Genomic DNA, 14,587 nt, shown 5'->3' on the forward strand with positions numbered 1-14,587 from the left:
CAGGCTTGGTCTCATCCTTCTTCTGTTACATGTATCCTTCCTCTCACAAAATTACTGAGGCAAATTTGCATCCAGGCCACTGTCATCTATGATTCCAGATGACAAGAAAAATTTCACAAAGGTTCACTCAGATTTGAACTTGTAACATTTACTTTAGATGTAATTTTTCTTTTTGGGTTGGAAGGTTTAGATTGGAAAAGATCATTTAGTCCAAGCCCCTGCAACACGCAGGTACATCTTCATCTTGGTCAGAGCACTGTCCAACCTGACCTTGAAGTTTTCCAGGAATGGGGCATGTGTCACCTCTCTGGGCAACCTGTTCCTGGTTTTGCTACAGACCAGTGAGACAGAAAAGCTATCACCCTTTCCAGATGTTCATATACCGTAAAACTACAAGTTAGGCATGATGGTTGTACATGGTGGTAGCCATGGCTAAGGCCAGGGAACTGACAGCTGCACCAGTTTTGTCTTTCAAAGAATTTATGGGAAGAACATACAGTTCTTCAGTCACTGTAAGTTGAAAGGAAAGAATAAAATGGGGTGGAGAAGCTACAGAGGAAGAGAAATGTAGTAAAGTACCCAGAGGGAGAAACAAGAGTCCCTGAAAAAGACGGAAGATATAAATATTCTTCAAAGTGACTGAGAAGTAGCAGAGCACAGAGAACAATAAAACTCAGAGGAACACAGCACATTATTTCCAAACAGCTGAAGAGAGGATCTGCTTGAGTGACCTCATTCTGGCCTTACCTCCTAGCATTACTGTATCTATTCCCCAGAATCCCTTGCTTCTTTACTCCAGAATCCCAGATTCTGAAGGCAGCTGGCACTGCAAAAGTATTAGTGCAGGCATCAATCACAGCAGGTAAGACTGATTAATCAGGAGACATCCCACAGCAAAATCCTCATGCATATTTAGCTTAATTTTCTTTCTTTTTTTTTTTCTTTTTTTTTTTTGCTTGTGGAAATCTACCTTTTCCACTAGGTGATATTAAAAGAAGACCAAAAGAGTGGGAAATGGCTGGGACTACACTTCTGGGTCATAGTAAGAGCAAGTATTGCAGGAGTACCTGAAGTTTGCCCTTGGAGTGGTTTGCTATAGGAAATGCATTCAGAGCATTTCCACATATATTTATGAACAACCAGGAAGTTCTTCCTTTCTCCCAATTCCACAAAAGGCCTGCAGTGCCCTTTTTTAGAGCCAGCCCTTTGCAGATGTTGTGAGGTCATAATGAATCCAGAAATGTGAAACTGAAGATAAATGCATCTTCAACCTGCAGTATGCAATAAAGAATATGATACAAAAAAAAAGTTACTGAGATAGGGAGAACATTGAAGTTAATACCTAATATTTTGATGGAATCTGGTTTTAAGTTTCTCTTTTCAGCTAATGAACTGTTTGATTATGAACTTAATGCAAAATGGCATGGGCAACAAGATCAAAAATGTAAACAATCTTAAGGCAGCAAAAGGTTATAAACATTTTGCTTTTGATCATACTTAACAGCATGAACTGATCTCTGCCAAGAGTAGCAGCTGGAAATTTTACATTAAAATAAATTTTCTTTGGGCTGAAGGATATGAACCGGTCCAACTAAAGCTTCAGAACAGAACATTGACAAACAACCTCCTGATACTGGTGATCGAGAAGCCAGTCTTGGCACTCACAGCACCAGAAGAAATGCATGAGCATGTGAAGATTTTTGATGCAGGGATAATGAGATGGTGAATTCAGAAATTTGAGAGGAGGGAGAATAGCAAAGAATGGAACCGAAGTTTGCAGAGCAGACTTTAACATCTTTAGAGCTGGTTGGAAGAGTCACATGGGTTCTGGCCCTGGGGAGAAGATGAGTCCAGGACAGCTGTTTAATTTTCAAAGATCACCTCCTTTAAGCTTAGGAATTGTTCAACCTGCAGATATGCAGAGTTCAAACAAAGGCAGCAAACGGCCTACATGGATGTCCAGAGAGCTCCTGACTGAACTCAGATATAAACAGGAAATGTATGATAAGAGGAAGTGGGGACAGCTGAATTAGGAAGAATGCGGAGCACTGTGCATTACACAGGGATGAGATGAAGAAAGCCAAAGCCCACATGGAGCTGAATGAGGTGATGCTGTGGTTTAAGACCAGGTGGAAATTAAGCTCCAAACAGCCACTTCCTTTCCCCCCACCCCCTCCAGTGAGAAAGTGACAAAAAGGTAGAGATCATGGGTTGAGACAACAATTTACTGGAAAAACAGTAATGAGAAAAACTAACAGTAACAGAAACAATACTAACAATGTCCAATAAAGGGTGATAACATGCCAAAAATGCTTATGGAAATCCAACTGTCCTGTTGTTACTATGGCCATGACATACCAGTGACAAAGGAGAAAAATGGTGGGTGTTACCACACCCCTGGTGGCCATGTGGCTTTTCCAGAGACAAAGGAGAAGAGGGTGGATATTCCCACAGCCAGTGTGGGGTTTTTTCCCATGCCTGAGACAATGAAAAACAATGATGGAAAAACACCCCAAGCCAGTCTACACTGCTCCGCCCAGACCACTCCGACTGCACCATTCTGTTCAGCATTTTGCTTCCACAGGTAAGGAGGGAACAAAAATGGCTGTCCTTCCACTCAGCCTTTTCTTTTACCCAAAGCCATGCCCTACAGCGATGACATGACTGGTACAGAATACATCACCTCTACACATCCATATGGCTCCAGCCTCTTTGCCCTTCCCATACCCCCATCCCAGCAAATGAAAAAGTAACACATGAAACTGGCTGAAACTAGGAGAGATGAGAAATGCAAAGGGTAATGGGTAAAGTTTCTACAGCTACATGAGTTGAAAGAGCACATAGAAAAGGCTGAGGTGCTCAATGCCATCTTTGCCTTCATCTTTAGTGGCAAAAGCATCCTTCAGGAACTGTAGGCTTTTGAGACTGAAGTTAAAATACAGAGTGAATAAGACTTACCTTGGACAGAGCAAGAAAAGGCCAGGGAGCACTTGAAAAAACGGGACTTATACACACAATGAAATCACTTAGTATGACATGCACAGACCTGAAGAAGCTGAGTCATGCTATTGTGAGCTACCCTCTATTTGCCTTTGAAAGGTTATGGGTGATCCCTGAGGTAAGAGAGCAAATATCACTCCTGTCCTTAAGGGAAGGAGTTCCAGGTTGGTCAGCCTCACTTTAGTTCCTGTAGAGGTGATGGAGTAGCCAATCCTGGAAACTCTTGCCAAAGCCAAGGACAAGAAGGTCATAGGATGAGGAAGGACTTATGAAAGGTAAGGTGCTTAACTGACTTGATGACCTTCTGCAACACTGAAGTTCAACAAAGGGAAGTCCTGTCCTTTTGGATAAACAAACCCAGACACCAATACATGCTGGGGCCAGTGGGCTGGAAAACAGCCACACAGAGAAGGATCTGGGGGTCCCATGCTTAACAAAAAGTCTGCAACTCGCCAGCAACTCACCTGCACAGCAAAGACAGCAACTGACATCCTGGGCTGCATCAAGAAAAACAGCAGCAGCAGCTGGAGGAAGGTGATCCTTTCCCTCTGCTCAGCACTGGTAAAGCTACATCTGGAGTGCTGGGTCAAGGTCTGAGCTTGCCAAGCACAAAACAGACATGGGCACTCCAGAGTACCTCCAGCAAAGGGCCACAAAGAAAAAGGGACTGGAAGATTTGTCGTATGATGAGACACCGAGAGAGTTCTGAGTCTTCAGTCTGGAGAAGAGAAAGCCCCTGAAGGATCTTACTGATTTCTAGAAATACTTGGTGGGAAAAAAAGAAATATATGGACCTAGGATCTTCTCAGTGATGGGACAAGAGGCCTTGGGCACAAACTGAATCACATGAAATTCCATCTGAATATTCCGGGAGGTTTCACCGTTGCACTTTTGGTTTTTGGTTTGTTTGGTATTTTTTCACAATAGGAGCAATCAATCACAGTTTTGTGTGACTTGTACAATCTTGTACAGTTTGTCCAGAGAAGTTCTGTCATCTCAGCCCTTGAAAATAATCAAAACCAACTACACATGGTCTTGGGCAGCCTCCTCTACCTGACTCTGCTGTGAGCTGGGACAAAAACTAGGTGATTTTAGTCCTGATGAACTAGATGGCCCTTCCAGCCTTGAGGATTCTGTGATCCTGTGCTTCAGGTGACTAGTATATTGCCTTCCAAATTGTCTCTGAACACAGAGAAAATATGAGGGTTTAGGAAACAGAATTATCCAAGTAAATGTTAGTGCAATCACAGCTGAATAGTACAGGAATCTTGCCACTTCCTGACTTGAGGAAGTTGCTAATCAAACAATAGCACAAAAAGGTGTGGGTCTCTGTCATAGTGCCTGGACACTGTGGTAAAATGAACAGTATTAACAATAGTTCTCCCTCTGCTAAATGTACGGTCTTGTTTTAGGAGCTTTGCATCTTCTTGTAAGTTCACATAACTTGCTTTTTTTCCATGCATTCATCTCTCATGTTAATAATTAAAGACCTCAGGAAATGCAGTGCACTCCATGAGACTGGCTAGTCCACTTCCACACACATCAGATATACAGAGCTGTACTTGAGCTTTACAGAGTTTTGTTCATCTTCTTGCAGAGAAAAACAATTATCTGGTGCAAAACATCAGTTGCATTTTTATCATTTCACCCATCACCATAAAAAAGGGATGGTAATGGATTTGGGGTTAGGCTACTTCTGTAAGTCTGCTGTTTGACAGCTATTCAAAACCACACACAAACAGCCCTTTTCTCCATTTCAGTACACAAGCACAACTAATGTTTCTCCAGCCCAGGACAAAGTCAATGCAGAGATTTTAAAACATGCCCTTTGTTTATGATGGCTGCCTTCATGAAAGCAGATTACTACTGCAGCTCTAGTGACAGCTTTCTGATAAAAGCACATGTATGTTTCTTCGGTCTTCCTTTGTTCTTGAGTCTTCCCACTGCATCCTGAGAGACACCTGGCTTCAGTACATCTTACTTTTCAAGCTGCATTTCCCCCATTCCAGAAAAGCTTGGTAAATGTGATGCTCCATAGTATAAACAGTTAGTTCACTATGTGATCAAAATTCATTTTATCGCTGGAGAATGTGTAAGATATTTTAGAAATTTTAGTAGACTGACTTTCAGAATGTTCTTTCATGCAACCCAGTAATTTGAACTGTCATAATCCAAAATACGTCTATGCTTGACCGCATGTGATCTACTATTTAGGAGCTTACTATCCTGCACCTAGAGAGGTTTAATCCCTAATAAGGATAAAATATTAGATAAACAAGGTTTCTGTGAAGATGAGTGCTCTTACATTATAAAGTAGATGTCCAAACTGTGTGAGAATGTCATGGTCATATAGAAGAAAAATCTTTATAAAAAAAGAACTGAAGTCTTAAAATCTCTTTTGGTTTATGGGAACACTTAATGGTAAGGTAGGATACTAAGTGAGAACATTCATACCTCATTTGTTGAGAGTCAAGTAATAATGTAACTGTAATAAAGGCAATTTTATTAGGATGCTTGAAAGTGCAGGGTGTCTTGTCCACAATTACATATTAAGACAGATATACAGCATTACTCTTTATTGTATACTAAGTGACATAGCCATTTTTGACAGAAGCTTTGAAAGAAATTTAAACAATTTCCTTTGCTGCAATATTATATAAATTGTACTAAAATTTGACAACCACAATGAATTGAAATACACTGCAAAGAGGCAAGCTGCACAAAGCCACCTTGACAAATGATACAAGTGACCTCACCATTTCCAAGGTGGTAAAGTTTTCAAACAAATCACATGCATAAAGTGTTTGTGTTCTTCTTCAGAGCACAGTATTGTAGCAAGAACTGCTGTATCATTTCACAAACAAAAATGCTGATGTCCATATCCCCAACAGCCTTCTCAGATCTATGCCGGGAATTCTCTTGCACTCCCCAAATTTTTATTGCATGATCCACTGTTACCAAGAGCCTAATAGAAACTGTATCCAGAGGGTGAATCAGACCACTATGTCTGTTCAATTGATTAGGGTTTAATTCCCCTCTCACTCACTTACTTCATGGTAAGTGGAGCATGAGTATTCCAAAGACTTAAAAAACTTCTGTAACTCCTTCTTAAAGAATTGCTGAACGTGTGAGAGATTATCTTCCAAACACAGTAAGCACCAGTATCATCTCCTGACAAGAGGAGTATTGTGGAAGACAGTCAGATTCCATACCCGACATATTGCTGGAAGGACAAAATCAGCTCTATAGCACAAAGGCCTCCTTTTGGAGGAAAACAACCAAAGAGTCAAAAAATAAGGGAAATCTAAAGGCACAAGTCACAATGATATGTTTTAAAAGCAGGGGTAAAAAAATATGGAATAACCCCATCTTTGGGAGCAAGTGTAGGTGTGTATACAACACTGCTGTCAGCGTGCATCTGTGAGCAACAGGAGAGGCCTGAGAGGAGGCATGGAGCCAGGGGAGGAAATACACCCTGTGCAGAGCTTAGTACACAGCCCTTTGACTCAGACATGCTCTGTACACCTCTTCAGAAACCTACCAGAAGGTGACAGGAATCCCAAACAATACTCACTAAGCATGTCTTTGCTTTGAAACTCCTTCCTCTCTCCCCCTAACTGCAATTTCTCCAACTTTTATCACAGCATTCAAAACCAAACACTTGTCATTTTTGGCTACACTACTGACAACATTTGAACTTTAAGGCCTCTTTCTTTGGTTATACTGTTACCAGAAATTACGATACTGCAGGTAAAACAAGTCAATACACTATTGCATTTGGAGATCAATGCAAATGATTATGCTTAATGTTATATTGAATTTTTCTTTCCACCTAACTTTTAAAATCATACAAGGCACAAATGGCTAACAAGTTATAACAAGGTTCTGTCTCTTCCTTGCTGTTCCTCTTTTGGCCCTGGTTTAATAATCTTCCGTGGTTTCAAGTGATGACAGTGGGTCCCTTTCGTCCTGTCCTCTCATGAATCTGAGATATTTTCAGTGCAATTGCTATAAGAGGACTCAGCACAGCCTAAAGATGAAGAAATACATTGAATTACATAAAGCAGAAACATCAAAAAACATGTTGCATTTATAAATCATTCTTTTAACCATACAATTTTACAGTAATAACAGTAAATAATAATACCAAAAACTGACAGAGCTATGGTGTATATCAGTGTTACACTTGACAGAATGAAGCAGCATGCTTACCATATGTATTGTGAAGTGTTACATTGAGTATACCTAAGCTATGCAGAAAAGAGAAACCAGTAAATATACATTGTACTGATCACATCTCTGTGTAACAGGAAACATGGAGCTCCTTGAAATCTGCAATACAAAACAACCCAGAAATAACAGAGGTAGACTTGTTTCTATTCTGATGAGGGGAAGCCACACATATGATATTTTCTTCCTAAATACATTTAATATGTGACACTTAGGGTCAAAAGATACTGTAACAACTAACTACCTTAAAAGAACTCATAGAAGTGTGTTTTGACTAATACCACATGCAATTGTATTGAACAGCAGAACTTTCAAGTTTCAGGCTACAGACCTTGTTAAATAGCCATTTATAGGCCTCAATGGGTGAGTACAGATGAAAACTGTAATAGTATCACGTGAAAATCAAGTAAAACACATTTTTAAAATTGCATCTTCTTTCAGTTAGTTAAAGTATTCACAAAGATAAAATGGCAGAACTGAGTTTTGCGTGAAAACTTTCTTTTCAGAGACTCATATATTTGGTTACCAAACTAATTCTTTGACCCCTAGAGACTTCCTATAGCTTCCTCTTTCAAATAAACTAATTCCAGCTTCACATACACTAGGTTTGAGAATTAAATGAAACAGAACAGTAATTCTGAAGAAAATCTGACATTTACAGTTATCTTTTTTTATAAGACTGCATAATCAATATTTTGAATCTGTTTCAGCCACCTAACAGTTTCTGACAGGATGAGGTGTTTATTTATGCAAACACAGTAAAATCAAAAGAGTGAAGAGACTGACTGTGCAAGCAGAGTCATGGAATAACACCATGAATGCCACTGATGTCAAGTGAGTTTATGATTGAGCTCAGTTATGCACAAGAGTGAGCAGTCTGATATGCTATTGTTTAAAAAGCTCCATATTTGTAGATATCTATCTACTGAATAATCACTGAAGCAGAACACAAGTCTATTAAAGTCAAACATACTTAGAGAAGATTAATATGTAGAGTACAAATTCACATTCATGAGCAAATACTGCAAATATAAAGTAAATATTAAAAGTAAATATTGAAATGTGCCAATTTATAAAGTCTGGATGAGACTAAAGCATTTGAAGTTCTCCAGCACACCTCTAAGAAACCTCTTCCTCATTTAATCTAAAAAGTACAAGAAAAACTTAAAAAGCAACTCTCCTGACCCACTTTACTGGACCCTGCTTTTTTAGGCAAGAAATGCACTCCGAATTTAAAAAAAAATAATCCACAAGCAACACTTTGTACAATGGTGGAACAAAACACACCATCAAATGAGTTTATGTTACATTCATTTAGAAAAACAACTGAGCTTGACAAATGATTCCAATTACTGCTAAGTATTCTGTTTATTGCAATCATGCTTCTCAACAGACAGAAGTCCTTTTTTAATTTTGTCTTTCCACACTTCAATTTAATTTTTACACTTTCTTCATCCAAAATATGCAAAAAAGGCAAAAGTGCACCATATTTGGAATGGCAAAGACAGGACAGAATAACAAGAAACTAGGACTACATAGGCCTTTTAAAAATTCCTTTACCTCTGCCATGAATAGTTTACATTTCAGTTGCAAGAGATAAATCTCAGCCAACAATCATTTATCATTAATATTCCTCTAGAAAGACTTCTATATCTCAAGGAGATCTTTTTTAAAAGTATTCTTCATTGGTTCTGTCTGCTTGAGAAATTGTAAGACTTTACATTGACATTTCGACTCTAAGTGACAACTGAAATTACTCTGTATGTTAAATAGCCCATTTATCTCTTGGCAACTGTTTAGGACATATGGCATGTTACCCCTTAGATAAAATTTAAGAACTGAAAATTAACAGAACTGACTTAATCAGAATCTTGCTTTAGTAATCACAGATAGAAGTTAAAAAATTACTGGGAGGAATGATTAAAAGGAAATAAATCAAGCAAGCAGATATCTAACATCAGACAAATACAGATTAAAAGCCTTTTGCTTGGGAATAATCTGTACCAGAGCTGTCAGAGACATATCATCCCTGCTTGGCTCATTAGCAATTTTTCCCTTTGTGATCTTGCAAGCAAATTCCATTCAATTTCCTCTCTCCTAATCAAGGTCTCAGATAAGATTTGTCCCATGATGCATCTGGTTTATCTAAAAGTTAGGGAGGGCTGAAATGTACCTTCTTGCATGTTAATAGCCTATAGATCCTGCAGGGCTTCTGCCATAAGGGCTCAACACAGAGCTCAGCATAGTGTGCCTCTTTTGGCCTTCCATTCCAAAAAACCCCAAGAGTCTTTGGAAAGGTTTATGCTACAGCCACCTGTCCTAAAAAGTCAAAGTGATGTGGTTCATTGTGAAAAAAACTGAACTGACTCTGTAATATCCACAGCACTGGTGAACTGGTGTTCAGCTGATTCAGTTGAGAAGAACACCTTCCACTGAAAAAAAGGAAACTGACCTCTCTATTCTTGTGCATGGTCTGCCTGTTACCTCAAACAAAATTACAATGAAGGTCAAGAAGCCAGTTGTTCTGCCTCTGGCAATAGAGGAGGGCAGGCATGAATTCAGTGAGGGGTGAAATAAACAGAAGGAAAATAGAAACCAAGTGGAGCATGAAGACATATATGTTTGCAAAAGATTAGTTATTTTTTAGTATATCCAAAGAGATTTGAGGGAAGATCAGGTTTGATTAACTACTTTCCTTGATTTGTGGAGTATTTTATAATTAATGTCCCATGATTTACTTCCTTTACAGTCCCAGTTGATTTAAAATTCCTTCACTCTACAGCATGAGTTTGAGAACAATCTGAAGCTGAACAGGACAGACATGCTGCATTATCTAAGAGTGTGTTCAAACAGATGTAAGTCTCCACATTCCATGTGTCCTCTAAGAAAATCTCACTAATTTTAATAGTAAAGGCAGAACTTTTATTATGGTTCAACTCCAGCCAACAACCAAGTACCCCGCAGCTGCTCGCTCACTCCCCTGCCCCTAGCAGATTGGTAGAGAACTGCAAAAAGGTAAAACCTGTGGACTGAGATAAGCACATCTTAATACCTGGAATACCATAAAGAATAACAAAAGGAAGAAGGGTGAGGAATAAAATCCAACCAAACTCCCACAGGTGACACATAATATAGCAGCCCACCACCCACTGACTAATGATCAGCCTGATCTGAGCAGCCATCAGCCCCTCACAGCTAAACCCCCCACACTTAATATACCAAATGTGATGTTCTGTGGTATGGAATATCCTTTTGGCCAGTTCAGGTCACCCATCACAGCTATGGTCCCTCCCAGATTCTTGTGGACCTCCTCACTGAGAGAGCTTGGGAGACTTGAAAAGTCCTTGACATGGGTTAAACTTCTACTTAGCTACAACCACAACATCAGTGTGTTATCAACATTATTCTCATACCAAATCCAAAACAGCACTGTACCACCCACTAAGAAGAAAATTAATACTAGCCAGATGAAACCAGGACAATTTTATATGACTTTTATGGACCAAACTGTATGTTCTGATAGCTAACTAGAGCCATGCTAAAAACCCCAATACCTCAAAAGTAAACAACAAGGCAATAATTGCCTAGCAAACTGCAGTTGTGCTTAGTGTTGTGTGGGAAACGGAAAAATAGATGCTGAAGGGTCAATCTGCAGCCTTAGAAAAAACTTGGGTTAATGTAATCATAAAAGCACACAAACATTAAGCAGAAAAATTATAAACTTACGTTCCTGTAGTTATAAGTAAGAATATGCCTTGAGTAAAAAAGAAATTATATTAGGTAGAACAGTGAGAAGTTTAAGCTGTAATAATGTGACTTATAGGGTAGGCTAAGGATCTAGAAGCTAATAGAGTTGTGTGTATGAGTACATTACCTGTCAGCTTATTGGCTGAAAGACAGATGCAGTGTGGCAGAATTAAGCGTGGGTGATAGGTTATTAAGTAGAAACGAGTTTTGTGCCAACTGTCTATTGGACCAAAATGTTATATATTGCTGTGTGAAGAAGAAACCCATGATTACCTTAAGCTATGGCTGACTTGTTGCTTCTCTCCAAATCTCACACCTTTGAGACTGATATCTTATCTGGCTTACTTGAGCAATAAATAATCTTAAATAGCACAGTGACCCCATTCCTCATTTTTCACATCAACAGTGTTGTACCAGTGTCTTGACAGAACCTTACTGATTCCTTTCACTTTGTCCCAATTAAGTAATATAGAACCCAGGACTTCTGGGTTGTTCATTTCAGTTCCCTGCTCTTGGGCCATCTCATACCATGAACAATCATTTTTTATAATAATTCATCTATACAGTCACATATAACAAGATTTTTTCATACTCCAAACAGGATCCACCTGAAAATCAGGGTTTTTTTCCCTCTGCTGCTCACTGTTCAAAACCTATTTCAGAAATTCAGTGTTTGATGATTAAGACATATTTTTAACCTTTTTTTTTTTCTTGTTTTTTCCTTTGTAATTGGCTTACCTTTTCCAATAAAAACACAAAGCCGCTACTACTGCCCCAAAATCTGTTCTTGGATGCTGCTAATCTTACAGTTCTGTAGCTAACTAGAACATTGTTTACTAGTCTTCAGCAAAAGTAATTGCAGCATTAGAATTGATTCACTGCATCCCATTTAAAGAATACCCAATACAGACTGCACACAACCAAGGGAATTGATTGATGCAGTTGCCAAGCCACTCTTCATGATATTTGAAAAGTCATGGCAGTCAGGGTAAATCCCAGGTGACTGGAAAAAGGGAAAAACATTGTACCCACCTTTAAGAAGGTCAGAAAGGAGGAATACTGAGAAATACTGACCTGTCAGCCTCACTTCTGCCTGGGAGGATCATGGAACAGATGCCCCTAGAGCTGTGCACATGTAGGACAGGGAGGTGATTCAGGACAGATGACACAGCTGCAGCAAGGGCAGGTCCTGCCTGATCAACCCAGTGGCTTTCTATGATGTGGTGACTGCAGCAGTGGACAAGGGAAGGGTTACAGATGTCATTTATCTGTCATTTTACTGTAAAGCCTTTGGCACAGTCCCCCACAACAACCTTCTCTCTTGATTGGAGAGAGATGGATTCAATAAGTGGACTGTCTGGTGGATGAGGAATTGGTTTGACAGTCACATCCAGAGAGTAGTGGTCAATGGTTCAGAGTCCCAATGGACTTCAGTGACAAGTGGTGTCCTTCAGGGGTCCATATTCAGACCAGTGTTATTGAATATCTTCATTAATGACATATGTGAATGATAAGCCACATCAATGGAGTGGTCTTTAACTATAGAGCAGAATTTTGCAGATTTAGAAAAGTGTCGGGCTTTGTTTTCAAGACAGTTTTAGATCTAGATTGCATCGCCACTCTAAGTTATGCAATATTCAAATGCATAACATACTGAATTGAATTTTATTTGTTTGAATTGACAACTGAGTTGGTTTTGGTATACTTTGTATACCAAAGTATGAGAGTATGATGCATGTTGGTAATTTTTGTTTATTGCTCTTGATTTTCACAGTTGATACTGGCTTACAGAAAGACCTGAACCAAAAAAGTAGCAACCCCTTATCTCCCAAGTGTCCATGAAGCCGCTTCTGCAAATTTCTTTAAATGGATCATTCAACAGCTAGAAGTCATGGCTATTCACATTTACCCATGACCTCAATTATTGGCATATCTTTCTCTTGAACTATTTGTTGTAGATCAGGAAGTTGTGTATGCTTTATTCTAGGTAGAAAGTATTACCAATTAATTATATGAAAGATGATACTAGAATATGATGTGGGTGACTCTTACACTCGTTAACGCCTATGGTTTACAACACATACTGGCCTACATATAAATTAGAACAAAGGTCAAGAAGGTCGACTTCAACTCAGAAAGTGCCATAATTAGTGTTCCAGAAAAATATGCATATCTCAGCATGCACACTGGAAAATGTAGTTCAGATGTTTGCTTATCTGTGAAAGATTCACCATCAGAAGTAACACTGTCAAAGACTACAGAAGCAAACTAAAAGAACTTGAACACTACTGTGAAGTTGGACGATTAATTTGTGAAAAGGCTTTGTCTGAAAGGATGGGGGAGGGGGGAAGGATGCTGGTATGAGACAAAGTCAAGCTAATTACCATAATGATTCCACAAAATGGAACCTCCAACATGATTGTTTGTCAAGACAGAGACATTTATTTTTTGTGACAAAAGTAAAAGATATATCAAGCTATTTTTGCCTTTCAGTTCAGGTTTTGACTGGAATTGTCATCAGGCAAAAATATGTTGCAGTGTAGTATCTAAGACAAGATGCTGGAAAGAGGTGGTGCAATAAACATAACCAACTGAATATTTACTTAAGCAGCCAACCATCAAATAATCTTGTCTTGGTTTATGATACAAAAGGTATGGAAGGGAGCTTTTCCTGATCAGCTATTTCAGAAAGAGTGCAATAATACAGAAACCACACATAGTCGTGTCCTCAATTACAGAAAAATATGCATTTATCATTCAAAATGTAACAATTTTCTTAAATACCATAAGGTAATAAGCAAGGTATATACTTAACATACTTCTTTATGTTAGTGCTTTTTCCATAACTGACCACTTACATACATGCTGTATTCCTATCACTGACAGAAATAGACAACAAAGTTCTTGAAACTTCAAATCTGTCACAGCTCTTTTAGATGTGTGGATCTCAGTATGAACTTCAAAGCAAACCAAACAATAAAGGAATTACAGTATCAGGAAAACTATGGCACTCCTTCCTAGCAATGCTGTTTTCTGAAGAAGGAGTTTCTTACTGATTCTCTTTTACATACTTCACTGAAGACTATCAAATGTTCTCCTGGGAAATGTTTAGTTATTTTTGTACATGAGGATCTTCTACAATTTATGCACTACTTTGAAGTCCACCATCTGTCTGTCAGATACAATCTATGACCTTGTTGTTTCTGATGCACTCACGTTGTTGGCAAAGCATGCAGCCAGGGCAAGGCAAGAGAAGCAGTGGAACCGTGCAATACTATGCAATGAGAAACCAAATAACGAATTTATTGTATTAATTGAGATGAAACTTCTATTTATCCCAGATTTTATGCACATGGCAGGAGATGAGGAGGGTATTTACAGTACCATGTATTTCCTGAGGCAGTCTAGTTATTAAAATGCTTGTCTGCACTGTGTACATGGAGGAAAGTCCCTGTAGCAAGTTTCAAGGCAATGACGCTTCTACCCCTGGGATTATTTGTTCACTAGTAAATACCCTGATTAAACAACCAAAAGTGCTGTGATCTGACAGGCTCCATTACCAGCACAGAAATAAAATCCCTTCCAGCCTTTTTTCTGTCCTTGGGAATAA

General features: G+C 38.9%; 1 protein-coding gene across 1 annotated transcript in view; it reads right to left on the reverse strand.

Annotated features, from left to right (window-relative positions):
• Positions 1-5,477: 5,477 nt before the first annotated feature.
• Positions 5,478-14,587, reverse strand: part of PGM5 (phosphoglucomutase 5) — a 68,694-nt gene continuing 59,584 nt past the window's right edge. Inside the window, exon 11 of the mRNA XM_015614946.1 lies at positions 5,478-7,030. Within this exon, the coding sequence (XP_015470432.1) occupies positions 6,941-7,030 (90 nt within the window). The 3' untranslated portion in view covers positions 5,478-6,940. The remainder of the gene's footprint in view (positions 7,031-14,587) is intronic.

Source organism: Parus major, chromosome Z, assembly GCF_001522545.3.
Source record: "Parus major isolate Abel chromosome Z, Parus_major1.1, whole genome shotgun sequence".
Taxonomy (NCBI): domain Eukaryota; kingdom Metazoa; phylum Chordata; class Aves; order Passeriformes; family Paridae; genus Parus; species Parus major.